The following is a 15,639-nucleotide window of genomic DNA, read 5'->3' as shown; positions in this document are numbered from 1 at the left end:
ATACTGTCCCTATAACCTAGTATACACCATGAAAAGTTTCAACACATTTGTTGAATCGAGGCATTTAATAGTTTTACGTCTTATACTGTCATTTTGAGAGAAAACCATTGGTCATATTCATCGTCCAAATACAAAATTATAGTCAATAAAATAATGGTTTCCATTTTCAAGCCATTTATCCAAAGACGTAAGAATGTTTACCTCACTCTCCTAAAATAAGTTTTCCTTCTAAAGTAAAACCATAAAACCATAATTTGAGATCAGAATTTTAACACCCCCTGTGTTAAATGTAACACTTTCTTAGTGTGTACTATACTATATGTGACCCACCGAAATAGTGTTAAACCAACACTTTTCAAAAGGTTGATGAACTAACCCACCAAGAGCGCTGTGTCCCTAACACCACGGGTGTTGCAAATTCTGACTTAAAATGAACACTATTAGAGCTGATGCTGTTACACTTTCTCAGTGTTGGGGAATTAACACCTGGGGTCTTGCAGTAACTTGGTGTTGTTTTTTTAACACTGTAGGGTTAAAGCGTTATTTTCACATTTATTTCCCAGGGTGCTTTTCGAGCAAATTTTTGAGATTCTAGTACCACCCATGACTGTATTTGCTAGTGACAGAGATATCATTGTTGCATTCGATGACTTTCAGTCCTGTAGTCTTCACCAAATGAGTGCCTAAGTGAATATATTTTGTCATAAGAATACATATATTTCTTAATAATACCATACTTTGACAACCAAGTTTTACCCCAACACAGTGGTCTGAAATGTTTATTTTATTTTATTTAACCTTAATTTAACCAGGAAGGACTCATTGAGATTTAAAATCTATTTTTCAAGAGCGTCCTGGCCAAGATAGGCATCACCAAGTCATTACAAAAATTACAGACAAACAACATGAAAAACTACAAGTAATCTAGTAAAAACCATAGAATTCACAAGAGTATCAAAAACAGCTAATTAAAAACATTGACAGGTCAGGGAATCAGTCTCAAGATCATTCATCAGTGATTTAAAAATACCAATCGGGACAAGTTCTTCCAGTTTAAAAGTATTTTGTAAGACGATGGCGCAGAGTACATAAAAGCCCTTTTACCAAATTCAGTTCGGACATTTGGAACAGTTAGCAGGATAAAGTCCAGCGAACGAAGAGAGTACCCACCACATTTCTGAACAATAAAAATGCCCAAATAAAAAGGTAGTAAACCCAAAATGGCTTTATAAATAAAAGTATACCAGTGACTGAGCCTACGAGTGACTAGAGAAGGCCAGCCAACCCTGGTATACAAAGTGCAGTGGTGCGTAAGGGTTTTGCAGTTTAAAATAAATCTCAAAGTGCCATGGTAAAGGGTGTCAATTGATCTCAAACACTGAGCAGAAGCATTCATATATAAAATATCCCCATAGTCTAGTAAAGGCATAAATGTAGCTGATACTAGCCTCCTTCTGGCTTCAAAAGAAAAACAGGCCTTATTCCTAAAATAAAATCCCAATTTCAGCTTAATTTTTTTTGTAAGTTGTTGAATATGCAATTCAAAAGAGAGGCCGTAATCAATTAAAATTTCAAGATATTTATATGAGGTTACAACCTCAATCTCCTTGCCTTGACAGGTAGTAATAGGTGAAAGGTTCAGAGGTCTATTTCTTGCTTTAGAAAACACCATTAGTTTAGTTTTGTCAGTATTGAGGATAAGCTTCAATTGACACAAGGTATGTTGAACAGTATAAAAAGCAGTTTGCAAGTTCTGAAATGCCAGGTTTGCAGGCCACATCAACAAGTCATACTATACTGTCCTGCAAATCGTTGTGTAGTCTAAGATCAATTAATCAATCATTGTGCATGGAGAAATATAGATATTAAAAGAAACTGTTCTAAAAAGCAACCTGCAACAAAGCATGCTGGGAAATATGATAATGAGGACCCTCCTATGTCTTTTTCACACTGAGAGAAAAATTACTCAACACAGTCGAGTAACAAATCAAAATAAATCAAATTTCATTTATCACATACTACAGGTGTAGACCTTACAGTGAAATGCTTACTTACAAGCCCTTAATTAACCAACAATGCAGTTTTAAGAAAACACCTCAAAAAAAGTAAGAGATAAGAATAACAAATAATTAAAGAGCAGCAGTAAAATAACAGTAGCGGGGATATGTACAGGGGGAAACAACAAGCCCATGTGGTGTTGATTCCACTGTGATTCCACTGTGATTCCACTGTGAACACTTCTTTTATTCTCTGCAGGTGGGGTCAATTTATATCCCACTGGTGTTAACCCCACTAGAATCAACACTCAAAAATAACACAGTTTTTACCTCAACACCAAGATTTGAACACCTGCACATTTGTTGCGCACAAACAACTCTCAATACCTCAATGTGAGTGACGGAGAGAACACAAAGACTCATTCAATAAAAATGTGTACATCAAGCACAATTCTGCACAACATAACAGTTAAAATAGTTTAGGAAACTGAATTTGTTTCTGGATACTGCATAAAAAAAACGTATATACACAACTGTATAACTACCTCTACACAATATTAGCTCTATTTAAAAAAAAAAAAATCTCTATTCAAATTTGGTTCTTCATCATGAACCACACTCTGTCAACTAGACTGGCTTGATAAGTAACCTTGCCAGAGACCTGAACACTTGCTTTAGCTCCCCAAGCTAATGCCAAGGCATTATCTCAGCAAGCTTAAACTGTGGAGAATGGTAACCAGTCGGTTGCAAACACACATAAAACTAGAACTGTTCTGAGCAGATTTTCCTTCTTGGTCTTCAACCTCCCTCTAAGCCCATTTTGAAATTAACATAAATACGCCGATATCTCAAATTCGTTTTTCAGACAATCCGCAACCCAACAGGTTTAAATATTCTAAATAGACTTGAAAACTTGGTTGGAATTTGAGGACATGTTCTCAACTGGTTTATTGTATTCATTTTTTAATTTATTTTATTGTATAGCCTACTAATCAGACCAATATCTATTTGTGCAGTTAGATGACAAATCAAAGTTTCATTTGGTGTTCCTGCTGTTCTCTTTGGCCAAAATCTTAACAGAATCTTAATTTGATCTCAATTCACAATTTACACAAGTCTGAGTTTAGCACATGGTCCCGAGGTTAGGATTTGGGCCTTTATGTATGCTGTCCCTTAGTAACATAAATATGGTATGCTATTTCTTTGATATGCAGATTAGCTACATCCACAGTTGTGGGCCCTGAGTTGAGACATAAAGGCATCATCTTCCCATGTGATGTGTGCAATAAGCACTCTGGGTAATTAGGTACTTGTATGGAACGTAACAGTGTCTGGTCTAGTGGTAGAGCTACCCATTCCAGACCAGGCATACCCGCTGGAAACGGGGTTACGAATCCCGACTTGGTCGTTCTCATCTGTCATGTATGTCTTCCACTGTCGATACACAATATATTAACCAAAATAAAAATATATATATTTAAAGAATTACATGGAATGTAATTAATTAAGGCATGTTCCAGTTGTCTCCATTAACATGTTCTTAAGGTGTACTTAAAGGGATTTAAAAAGGGGCAATAATTAGTTTATAAAATGTGAATTAATTGTTTATAGAGCAGATAAATAAACAGTTATAACACATATGTTTGAAATTGTGTGATTGTTATTTTGGCACGTGCGAAATAGTGATCTCATGTATGATTGCAATGTTATTGAGTACTACTGAAATGAATACCAGTGCAGCCATGCAAGCTCAGGCAACCAGCTAAAAGACAAGCACATTATTTCAACCATTCTACTATAATTATCTATGAACTAAATAACTAGCATTTTATAAACTACTTATAACCCCCATCTTTAAATATGTTTTAGTGTACCTTAAAGTCTTTAAAAAACTTCACAAAAGCATTCAGGTATGAACTGAAACTTGGAGTGCAGCTTGCACAATGTAAAAGAGTTGCTTCAAGACTTTGCACCATACTACTTACAGTATACTCTACATGTACGTTTTCATGTAATCACTGTGGTAATATTTACCAGACACTCTTATCCAGAGCGACTTACATGAGCAATTAGGGTTAAACGCCTTGCTCAAGGGCACATTGACAGATTTTTCACCTAGTCGGCTCGGGGATTCAAACCAGCGACCTTTCAGTTAATGGCTTAATGCTCTTAACCACTAGGCTACCTGCCACCCATTTACAAAGCTTCAGTGATGTTAAATATGGTGTGCAATTTGTTTTGACTGAAGCTGAATACCAATAGATGAAAATCAGACAGACAATTTAGTTATGAAAGATCTTCAATGATTTTATTACCTTGAACAATTAAATACATTTAATTGCACATATCATTGATACGTCTCATGCTCATGAACTTCATGCCTCCCATTCCCATGCCCATCTCTTTGAAGCTCCTGTACTCTCCAGGTCTCATGTACATCTGCCTGCCTCTGAAGTGGGGCTGCTCGTACATCAGCCAGTGACCGTCCATCACGTTGCAGGACTGGCAGTCTGACATACGGTAACGCTCCTGGATGGAGTCACAGTCGTCCATCATCTCGTGCATCTGACCTCCGAAGTTCTCCCTCTCGTAGATCCTCATCCTGAAGGATCCTCTGTGCTGTAATGCATTTATTTATTTTGTTACATTATTTTAGGATGTTTATGTTCTTTGAAAGTTGTTCATCCTAAAATAGGAAATTGCACAATAATGTATAAAGGTGAGATAAGGTGTCTTACCTGGGGGATCATTCTGCAGGACCGGATGTTGTCAAACATCATGCCCATGCTTATCATGCGCTGCATGTCAGGGTACTCTCCCCTCCTCATGAAGAACTGCTGGCCCATGAAGCTGGGGCGCTCGTACGCCATGAAGCAGCCGCTCTCCACCTTGCAGGACTGGCAGCGGGACATGTAGGAGGACATGTCGGGGCAGTCGCTCATGCACTCATAGGAGCGGCCCTGGAAGTTCCTGTCCTCGTAGAAGGTAATCTATAGGAAAAGGGGGGACATATTTGTTTTATTCTTGAAATGGAATAAAGCATGTACTGTACGGTAATTGTATTTTTAGACACTGGTAATGTTGGATTACTGATTCCTATAACACATAGCTAAATAATGTTTCTGTAATATCACATTTACAGAATATAGGATGTACATGTTACCATTGTAAAACTGTAGCCTATATGTAGCTACTGTGAGTCTGCTCAGATTACCTTGCCCATGTTGGTGGTTGGTAGTTGACAGTGGATCAGCTTGTACTTCTACCATCACTCTGTGGTAATTTTATACAGAAACCAGAGGGCCAAGGTGTGTTGTTATTCAAATGTCCAAAGCTGATGATTGAGCAGTATGACGGCTTTTGCTGAACAGGGCCTATGAAGTGTAACAAAGGTTTTCATCCATACATTTCTGGCAGGGATGACCTGTGTTGTCGGTTACATTATAAGCATAACTTTTGTGTACGCGTATCAGTAAGAATGTTCTTTGCATTCATTGTGGTCTGGTAATCGAGGATGTACAGTAGAGAACCTGAGATGAGGTTGATTTACAGTACACATCCCTGTTGAACAGATAGAGACCAATATTACAGCTACTTTTACAGTTATAGTGAAAAAATAAGTGATTTTATGATGTCCTCAAACTAGTACAGTATACTGGTCATGCTTGAACATCACTTTTATAATGATTTCATGTCCTTGAAATAATAATCTTATAACATGCAACTATAGATTCTTATTGATAACTGAGTAAAGGGTGGAAAGGTAGGGCAGCAGGTAGCCTAGCGGTTAGAGTGTTGGTCCAGTATACGAAAGGTAGTTGGTTTGAAAACCTGACCTGACAAGGTGAGAAATCTGTCGAAGTGCGCTTAAGCATCGGTGCTTTCTTACTATGGTTGACCCTATAAAACAACACATTCACTACACATATCTGATGTACGTGACAACGTTTTTCTGAAAGGAAATTATTGTTTCACCTGCCTGTAAATTGTTTTTGTCATTTATCCACTGGATAGTGTGCTGATAAATGTTTGTGAAATTAATTGAATAATTGTTGTTAATGAATTGAATATTATAATTGGTTTTGACGGGTGATTGATTTACAATGACAACCATCACACCTTCAAGACACAAGTGCATGTACTTCATTCAGTTCGAAAAGATGACGGGGACTGATAGGGGCTGGTGTATATGTGAGAATTGCATAGGAAGTATGCATGTGCTTTTACAATTGACTTCCTTATTTCTCTCATGTCACTTTCATTTTATACAATATACTGTATGTAGCTATGCACGTATGTAATTTGTATTAATCTCACAATTAATTCATTACTGATTACTAAAGTGATATAATGCTGATTTCTGATTTTGCTGAGACCAGAATGAATGTTTTTTTATCTTGCAATTACCTCATATAATTGTTTGAATATTTGCCAACCCCTTCTACAATGCATCAAACATTTCAGTCCACCAGGGTCGACATGGTTATTACCCTTTTCCCCTCGCACCACTGACAGGATCAATAATGGTTGAGAATTAATATCATATTATTTAGTTCTGATTGAAGTAATAAGTAAATTACCAAGTAGCATGAGCCTCGGCTAATGGGAGCCGGATCGGCTCATAGGAGCAGGAGCTAATCCTGTTTCTGTAGGGTGAGGCAGCTTGATGTACAAGTACACCTCCTGGACAGGACCCCAGTCTGTTGCAATCTATCTCTTTAATGCTGAGTGCCAAGCAGAGATGCATAGGGTCCAAGTTTGTCAGTCTTTGGTATTACTTGTCCAGTGATCACAAGTTGGTTGATTGAAGTGATAGCTCAACTCATGTTGATGGTAATTATGGTCTTTATTTTTTGTTTTGTCTTTTAATACATAACTGCGTATTGTTTAAGGTGATTTTCTATATTTTCCTAGATGTGTGGTTTTCTTTTTATGTGAAAAAAAAAAAAACTATACTGGAATGTCTGTATTTTTAGACAATCCCTTAGCACAAACCACTTTTGGTAACACTTTATAATAACTTTCATGAATCAGCCATTATAAATGTTTCTAAATATTTATATATGCTCATAAATGCATTACAAATTACTATAAATGTTTAGGAATTGTATTTATTTATTACTAGTTTATTAATGCTAGAGAACAGTGTTGAACTTTGAATTAAATATTTTCTCAGTTATACTTTCCACTAATATGCATTCCAGTAACATTAAGGCAGTTATATACAATTACAAATATTACATGACATTACATTCCTTCTATGCATGATGGTGTCATGCCTGACTCCTTAGACCAGGGCTTTTCTTAAACTATGTGTCGGGACCAAAAGTGGCCCCTGGGCATGTGAAAGGTGGGTCGTGAGTTATTTAACAGAATACACTTATAATCACACACCGTTTTTTATTAATTTGGGTCGTTGGGGGACGATTTGGGTCACAGGAGGACAGTGAATTTCTTATTTGGGTCTTGAGCTGGAAATGTTTAAGAAGCCATTCCTTAGACAGTCACTTATGGTAGCTAAGGCCATTTGATTTCAGCGTCCGAAAGTCTAGTAGCCGTAGTATTTTTTACAACTTTCTGGCACTGAAAGCTGAAAACAGTGACCTCCAGATGAGTGTTTTCAGGTTTGAATGCAGTATGTGCCATAGTAAGTACTCTTATTTCAGGTTTTACTGCAGTACGTGCCATAGTAAGTACTCTAATTTCAGGTTTTACTGCAGTACGTGCCATAGTAAGTACTCTTATTGGTCAATATATGAGATACTGGATGCTAGGCCATAACAAAGTGGTAGTTGATCATTGTTCGCACAAGTAATGACATGGCCTTTATTGAATCATTCTTGGTAGTGTCATTTTATACCAACTTAAAACCACATAAATACAGTGAACATTTAATGAATATTAGTTATTTCAATAATGAAAATGTAAACAAGTCAGAGATCATTCGTACACAAAGGGGTTAAAAATTCAACCATTTTAATAACTAAGCATGTATTTACAGCAAGTGCTTGAGTAGGATGGCTAAAAGTCAGTGACCCGTCTGAAAGAGCCTACAATGGCGCAGGTGGCGCACCATTCACGGTATCTCCTGTACTCTCCGGGTCTCAGGAAGTACTGTCGACCCCGGTAGTTGGGATACTCGTAGAAGATCCAGAAGCCATTCATGATATTACAGGAGTAGATGTGGCGGTGGTGGAAACGATCAGACACACAGGGACAGTCGTCCATAAATTCCATCATGTGACCACTGAAATCGGCCTTCTCGTAGATTCGCATCCTATTTGAACCCCGGTACTGTAGAGCAAAAGGAAGAGCAATCAAAATGGCATCCAGTTGATACCGTACAGAGAGTAGATGGATAATATAATGGCACGGTGGCATTAAATATCAAAATCCATTTCCTGGATAGTTCTAGGAAGCTCATGAATCTAAATCATAAAACAGAGATGATGTAATAAAGATAAATAAATGATGTTCTTATCCTTGCTCCAACTCTCTTGTCTTGATAATCATTTCCAGGTACCTTCCATTGCCTCAGTAAGACGTCCATACCCAGTCAGAACTTACCATTGGAATCATACGACAGGATCGGATACAGCTGCTGAAACCCATCCAACGCTGGTAATCAGCATACTCTCCCCTCCTCATGTAATACTGGTGACCCATGTAGTTGGGGCGCTCATAGATCATAAAACAGCCACTATCCACCCTGATGGAGTTACAGCGGCTGAAGTAGGAGTGCAGGTCTGTGCAGTCATTGCTGCACTCATAACTACGACCTTGGAAGTTCCTGTCCTCGTAAAATGTAATCTGCAAATCAAGAAATTCCAATGATAAGTTTAACTTTGGGCTGATATAGGTGGGGTGGGACCCACTATACAGCATATACTGAGCACAATATATAGCAGACAAGGGAGTAAAATGGTCAGAGTTTACAGTTCAAAAGCACAGGGAAAAAGTCCTACCTTGCCCATGGTCTCCGTTGGAGAGATTCCACATGTTTTCAGAGCTTTTTATACTACCTCTTGACAAACAAAGTATTGTTATTCAAATGCTCACATAGTTATAATTCAGGGTACTGGCACATGTTTTCCTTTTTGTTGGAGAACAACATTGGGTGAGAAATATGGATTTGTATTTGGAAAAACAGGATAAATAATTACTGGTTTGATGTTTTGACATGCATAGACAAAGGAAAAGACTAGTATGGTATCCACACGTCCAATAGACAATAGGTACAGAACAATATGGAACAGCCCTTTAGCATTAAATATGGTGCGTAACACTAGAGGTAGCCATTCAGGTCCTTGCTATCCTGGGTCCTTGGGACGTCCCAACTCTGACTTTACCCCACTGAAGTTGACATTTAAAATGGTTAAGGTAGGGGTTAAGGTCAGGGTTAGGTAAGGTTTATGGTTAAGGTTAGGGTTATGGCTAGGGTAAGGGTAGGGGTTAAGTTTAGGGTTAGGGTTCAGGGTAGGTACATCCCAAGGATTCTGTATTGCACTAGCCTAGCCATTCACTATGCAATCTCATTTGCATTCTCAACCCATTTTATGCAAATGAGTACAGTCTGAAAAATGACATCCTGCTTGTAACACATGGAGTATTTACAGTACATGATGTGTCAACATCCAATGTGTCATAGGCTACTTACTGAACATTAATCACAGCACCAACATGATTACGAACACATTTTACTACAACTACAACCATTACCAACCACCACCACCTTTACCATTACTAGTGCCCCTCTGCTCACTGTAGTTAGAAGAATTCGAGTGAGTTTTATTTTTTTTTGCCACATTCTAGCTTTTCTTCATTATCCATACCATAACTTACCATATCCACTGCCAAGGACAGTCCAAAACATCTTCCTTATTAGCCTGCTTAGCTAACGCTCTTCCCATGACCATCCTTGACTAATTACAGTTTGCTTTTACATGGTAAACAAACAATTTGTTTGTGTCATCCCTTTATCCCCAGAAATGCCAATCACCTCTGTGTTTACATGTTTTGCATAAAAGTAAACAATGGCATTGTGCTGGAAAGCAGAATGTAATGTCATGACCACTACATAACAGCAGAGAAATGAAGCAAAGGTTGATATAAAATCCTTTTTTTATAACAGGCCATTTGATCATAGAATATACTAATTATACATCGTTAAGTGTACATGATACTAGGCAATATAGAAACATTTGAGTTATTTTCGCAGGCTGATGGAAAGGTTACTGAAAATGTACCCTATAACACTTTTAGAAACATTTTAATCACAAATAGTACCTGTGAAGTCCCGATCAAAAACAACAAACGCCATTTAATTATCCCTAAATGCTCATTGTTGTTCCATAGAAGGACTGCGAGTTCTACGATGAAATCAGTATATGTTAGAACCTCGTAGTTCACAACTTTAAAAAAAATAACTGTCGTTTAATGGGAATGCGGAGGTGAGGATAGAATATCAAAAAATGTCTGACTTTAGTCTAAACCCAGCGGCCAAAGATGGGTGAAATGCCGTCATTGAACTAGTTGTAATTTAGTTAGGAAGGGTCCAGTTGTACCTCACCTCACAAGCCAAAGAAACTAGAAGAATGTCTAGTTATTGGCCATGCTTTGTTGTCGCCTGTAGTTAGTTAATCTGCCCATAACGAACTGCTGCTGTATCATTCATAGACTGGGTTCTTGCACTGAACAAAGAAGTAGGAAACCTTTCCATCTCACTTCCTGAAGGCTGCCAGGACATTACATTTTAGTCATCTTACAGACGCTCTTATCCAGAGCAACTTACAGGAGTAATTAAGAATAATAATTTATTACATTTGTAAAGCAGTTTTCATTATAAAGAATAATCTCAAAGTGCATAAAAGAAAAAAGAAAATCAAATAGATTTTTCTTTACACAATTAAACAAACTGACACAAAGAACCCAGCTGACGCTAGGACAACAAGGAGCACAGCTCTCAACACAAAGCCTTCCTAAAGAGAAAGGTCTTTAGGCCCGTTTTAAAGGAGCCCAGAGTCAGTGGTGCCCTCAGGTGGTCTGAGAGGGCATTCCAGAAGCTGGGCGGTCAAGCTGAATGCCCGATCCCTCAAGGAGCAGAGCTTGGTCCTGGGAGCGTGGAGGAGCAGGCTACCGCTTGACCTGAGGGTGGGGTTATGAAGGAAGAGCAGTTCTTTGAGATAAGGAGTGGCATTGCCATGAATACACTGGAAAGTCTGCAGGAGGGTTTTGAATTTAATCTGGAATGAGACGGGGAGCCTGTGCAGAGATGCCAGGAAGGTGGGGATGTGATGGTATTTCCGCACTCTCATCAGGATCCTGGCAACCAATTTGGGTTAAGTGCATTGCTCAAGGGTACATCGACAGATTTTTCACCTAGTCGGCTTAGGGATTCAAACCAGTGATCTTTCAGTTACTGGCCCAATGCTCTTAGCCACTAGGCTACCTGCAGCCCGGATGCCTGTACATAAATGATCGTGTGACCTATACAGTATTTATCTCATACGTTACTTTTGGAACTTCTTCATGAACATTGTTGAATGTTAGGATCTGTCATGTCTTAACCCACATCTTATTGATGTATTAATTGGCTGTTAAACAAGATTACTTTACTTTTGGAACTTCTACATGAACATTGTTGAATGTTAGGATCTGATCTGTCTTGTCCTACCCCACATCTTATTGATTTATTACTTGGCTTTATGTTAGGAGTAAAAGTGTGTCAATATGTGGTACCGCTACAAAGACTATAAGTGGAGCAGAGTCAGTTTGGTTTATTGGCATGCTAAGGAGTTCTCAAAACAACGCACATTATGTAGTCGCTAGATGAAGACAAAATGCAGGGTAAGAAATATTGTTCTTATAAATATTGAGATATTGCCTTACATAGCTCATTAAACTCAGCATCTAACCAGAGAATGATCTGGTTCCTTCATATTGTTTTCATTTCCTTGGTTATGTTACAGTATATCTTTATTATGAGTTTTGATATATCTTTATCTTATTAAGTGCATTCTTGAAAATAAGCTGCATTCATATATCATTAAATATGCCATGTAAGTAAGATCGTAAGATCAAAACTACTTTATAAAAATCTGATTCTCATCTTTCAGCAATAGCAGGTACAGAGAAAGCGAAGGTAGTGATTAACATATATCTACATTCTGGTCTGTACAATTAGCATTCATATTCATATTTATATTTAATATGTATATCAATTAATAATAATTGTATTCCAGTAGGCCAATGTGACTGCAACTATGAATGTGAATGTAGGATTTGCAGGTGCACTCACCGTTATTGATGTGATGCCTCAAATTCACTACGTTCTCCAGTCAGAACTACTGCATAGAGTTCTACTCTACTGCATAGAGTTCTACTCTACTGCATAGAGTTCTACTCTACTGCATAGAGTTCTACTCTACTGCATAGAGTTCTACTCTACTGCATAGAGTTCTACTCTACTGCATAGAGTTCTACTTCTTTTAGCATCATGGTATGGATATATTCAGCCACAATACATGTACAGCTGGCTAATCCCTTATGGGGCCCCAAACAGGGAGAGAGCATTCTTTTGCCAATAAATGCATTTTTCTCACGTATAATGTGGGGTTTAGTGATCAATCTGTACTTTTTGACATGAGTTATCAGAACAAACAAATATTCTAGTAATGATTAGGTGTTTTGATATCCAACATGGAACATAAATAGTTGTGGTGCTGTAATTATTTGTGTAGGATTTAGATATCTGGAGCCTACTGTAGAACAAGGTCAATTATGTATCTCAAATGCTCTACCAATAAACGTATTTAGACTGCGTAAAGAGATTTATTAAAATCAGCAAACTTTGTGTGAATTGTCACCAGTGAGGGTCTCAAGCAATGGGGTTGAGTTTTGAGAATATACCAATCTCAATGAAAAGATGAAAAGAATCAGAAAAGGTTTTTGATTACGAATCAAAGTTTATTGTGGACAGAGTGACAGTTGATAGTTTAAAATGGAGCTGTGGTTTAGTTGAAGTCGGTGATCCTTCTGAGGGAGCCGATCTTGGGGCTCTGGCCTCCCCAGTCGCTGAACCTCCTGTACTCACCGGGCCTCACATAGTACTGCCTTCCCTTGTAGTTGGGCTGGTCGTACATCAGCCAGTGGCCGTCCATCACGTTGCAGGAGTTGATGTCGGACATACGGAAACGGTCCTGGACATTGGGGCAGTCGTCGCTCAGCTCGTTCATCTGGCCGCCCATGTCAGGACGATCATACATTCTCATTCTGTAGTTGCCGCGGTGCTGTAACGGGATCAAACAGGTGTTACATAGTCATTACATAGGTATTACATAGTTTCATGGTTACTGCATAGTTATTACATAGTTACTACATGTTACTGCATAGGTATTACATAGTTACTACATAGTTATTACATAGTTACTACATGTTACTGCATAGTTATTACATTGTTACTACATAGTTATTGCATAGTTACTACATGGTTACTGCATAGTTACTACATAGTTACTACATGGTTACTGCATAAGTATTACATAGTTACTACATAGTTATTACATAGTTACTACATAGTTATTACATCGTTACTTAGTTATTACATAGATATATGGTTTCTGTATACTCAATTTGTATATTTCTTACATTTAATTAAATATAATGGTACATTTAGAGGTCAATGTTGCTGAGGCTTTAGTTGCAATTTAGATGTATGTTATATTCAACAAATTTGTGACTGATTTTATCTCATGGCACCTACATGTTATATGCAGGTAGCTCATTTATGCACATCCTAGTCTCTCATAATTAATCAATAAAATAAATGTTCAATATAATTGCAGTATTCAAATGTATCTGGTTATGACTTTGGCTTTACTATAAAGAATAGAAAATGTATGCCAGATATTATAATCATTCAGTGACAAACTATGACTTTCCTTCAATTTAGTGTGTTGTGAAAAGTGTTATGAAATGTAATGTTTTGTAATATTTTAAATTGTATATAACTGCCGGAACCCAGGAAGAGTAGCTGCTGCCTTGGCAACTGTACAACATGTAGTCACTAGATGCATTTCAAACCTTGTTTACTCACCAGGGGGATCATACGGCAGGACCTGATGCAGTCGTTGATGCCAATCATTCGCTGGTTATCGGGGTACTCTCCCCTCCTCACGAAGTACTGGTTTCCCATGTAGTTAGGGCGCTCATAGACCATGAAGCAGCCGCTCTCAACCCTGAGGGAGTTGCAGCGGTTGAAGTAGGAGTGCAGGTCGGCACAGTCGCTGTTACACTCATGAGAGCGACCCTGGAAGTTCCTGTCCTCGTAGAAGATTATCTGCAAACAATCACAACATCATAGAATATCATTATCTCTAAAATTACAGGACTACTAAACTGCATGAGATCTGTCTGCTAAATGGGTTGTATTATCTGATCTATTTGTAGAAACTGTGCTTGTAAAACTAAGGGGAAATTAATGAAATACTGTAAAATATAATTGTAAAATTGTTTAGATTTCATCTGAAAAGTTGCAAAACCATGGACTTCCTTCTTACCTTTCCCATAGTCATGTTGGCGGTGGATGGGGTGACTGCTCAGTGCTCAATGTCCCTCAGTTCAGCACTGTCTTTTATTTTAAAAAATAACACACACAGGGCAGCTGTGTGATTGCACAGCATAAAGTATTGTCATTCAAATATATCCCACAGTCATAGTGATGATGTTTCAATGGTGGGGGTGAGTGAAAAAAATCTGTTTATGTATGAATGGCCGTGTGTAACCAGTTATTGTTCTATCCCCCATGTTCATCAGAATTCTCCGAAAACACTACTGTATACCAGTCTGATACACTCACTGCACTGCATCAGCAAAACCTATCAACGCCATATTCATTATACAGTCGTCGTCAGCTACAGTACATGTTAGAGAGCCAATACACAGGCCATGAAATTAACAAATAATAGTATTTGTTTGAACTTAGCCTAGTTTATACATCTTTGTAGAATAAACACATGGTAATTATCAATTTACAGTAGCATGAAGGGTTCTCCTGTGGGGACAGTACTTTATTTCTAAGAGTGTATCATTGGTCAAGAATAGGCCCAGAGACTTGCTACCATCATGTGATCAAATGATATAGTCATCATTGATAAGTATTGGTCTATTCAATAGGTTTGTCAATATTACTTTATTACGTTTTTCAAGAATCTAATCAAATGAACATGCCACAACAATGAAAGGTATTTTAACATTGTGAACATTGTTTTTGTCTGAAGATATTCCAATTTGAAAGTATCATTTTTGACTGTAGGCTTTGTAATAAGTTTCCTCTTCTAGGTACTTGTTAAATCCCATCATGTTGTTGAGGTTTGTTTCAACATCTTCTCTAATTTAATTTTTACTTTCTCAATCCTTTTATGTTTGTGTTTTATACCAAGAACAGGAAATTAGATGATCCATTCATGTGCAATGAGGGTGGGGTATACAATCGCTTAACTTGAGTGATTGTATCACTCAAATGATAGCAAGATGGCTTTATGATTCTGTATATTCTATCACTGAGCTTGATGTCCGGGGTGAATATTCAAAGAGTTATTGTCCCACCATGAGTCCTGGCTAGCCGCAGAGGAGCTAGCCACAA

General features: G+C 37.8%; 2 protein-coding genes and 1 pseudogene across 2 annotated transcripts in view; all 3 read right to left on the bottom strand.

The window, feature by feature from the left end:
* The window catches only part of LOC139539075 (gamma-crystallin M3-like), a 37,071-nt gene extending 31,815 nt beyond the window's left edge, over nt 1–5,256 (bottom strand). The window contains exons 1-3 of the mRNA XM_071341796.1: nt 5,212–5,256; nt 4,736–4,987; nt 4,342–4,616 (exon numbers count right to left, since the gene is read on the bottom strand). Of these exons, the coding sequence (XP_071197897.1) occupies nt 4,342–4,616; nt 4,736–4,987; nt 5,212–5,220 (536 nt within the window). The 5' untranslated portion in view covers nt 5,221–5,256. The remainder of the gene's footprint in view (nt 1–4,341; nt 4,617–4,735; nt 4,988–5,211) is intronic.
* A 2,741-nt stretch (nt 5,257–7,997) lies between these two features.
* Nucleotides 7,998–8,971, bottom strand: LOC139538277 (gamma-crystallin M2-like). The gene is made up of 3 exons (XM_071340124.1): nt 8,963–8,971; nt 8,565–8,885; nt 7,998–8,291 (listed from the first exon to the last, which is right to left on the bottom strand). The coding sequence occupies exons 1-3, from the start codon at nt 8,969–8,971 to the stop codon at nt 8,019–8,021; spliced, it is 603 nt and encodes a 200-aa protein (XP_071196225.1). The 3' UTR covers nt 7,998–8,018.
* Nucleotides 8,972–12,941: 3,970 nt separating this feature from the next.
* LOC139539070 (gamma-crystallin M2-like) lies at nt 12,942–15,268 on the bottom strand (annotated as a pseudogene).
* Between the last annotated feature and the right edge of the window lie 371 nt (nt 15,269–15,639).

Source organism: Salvelinus alpinus, chromosome 14 (assembly GCF_045679555.1).
Source record: "Salvelinus alpinus chromosome 14, SLU_Salpinus.1, whole genome shotgun sequence".
NCBI lineage: Eukaryota > Metazoa > Chordata > Actinopteri > Salmoniformes > Salmonidae > Salvelinus > Salvelinus alpinus.
The sequence above is the reverse complement of the archived record's forward strand: the minus strand, read 5'-3'. Positions and strand labels throughout refer to the sequence as shown.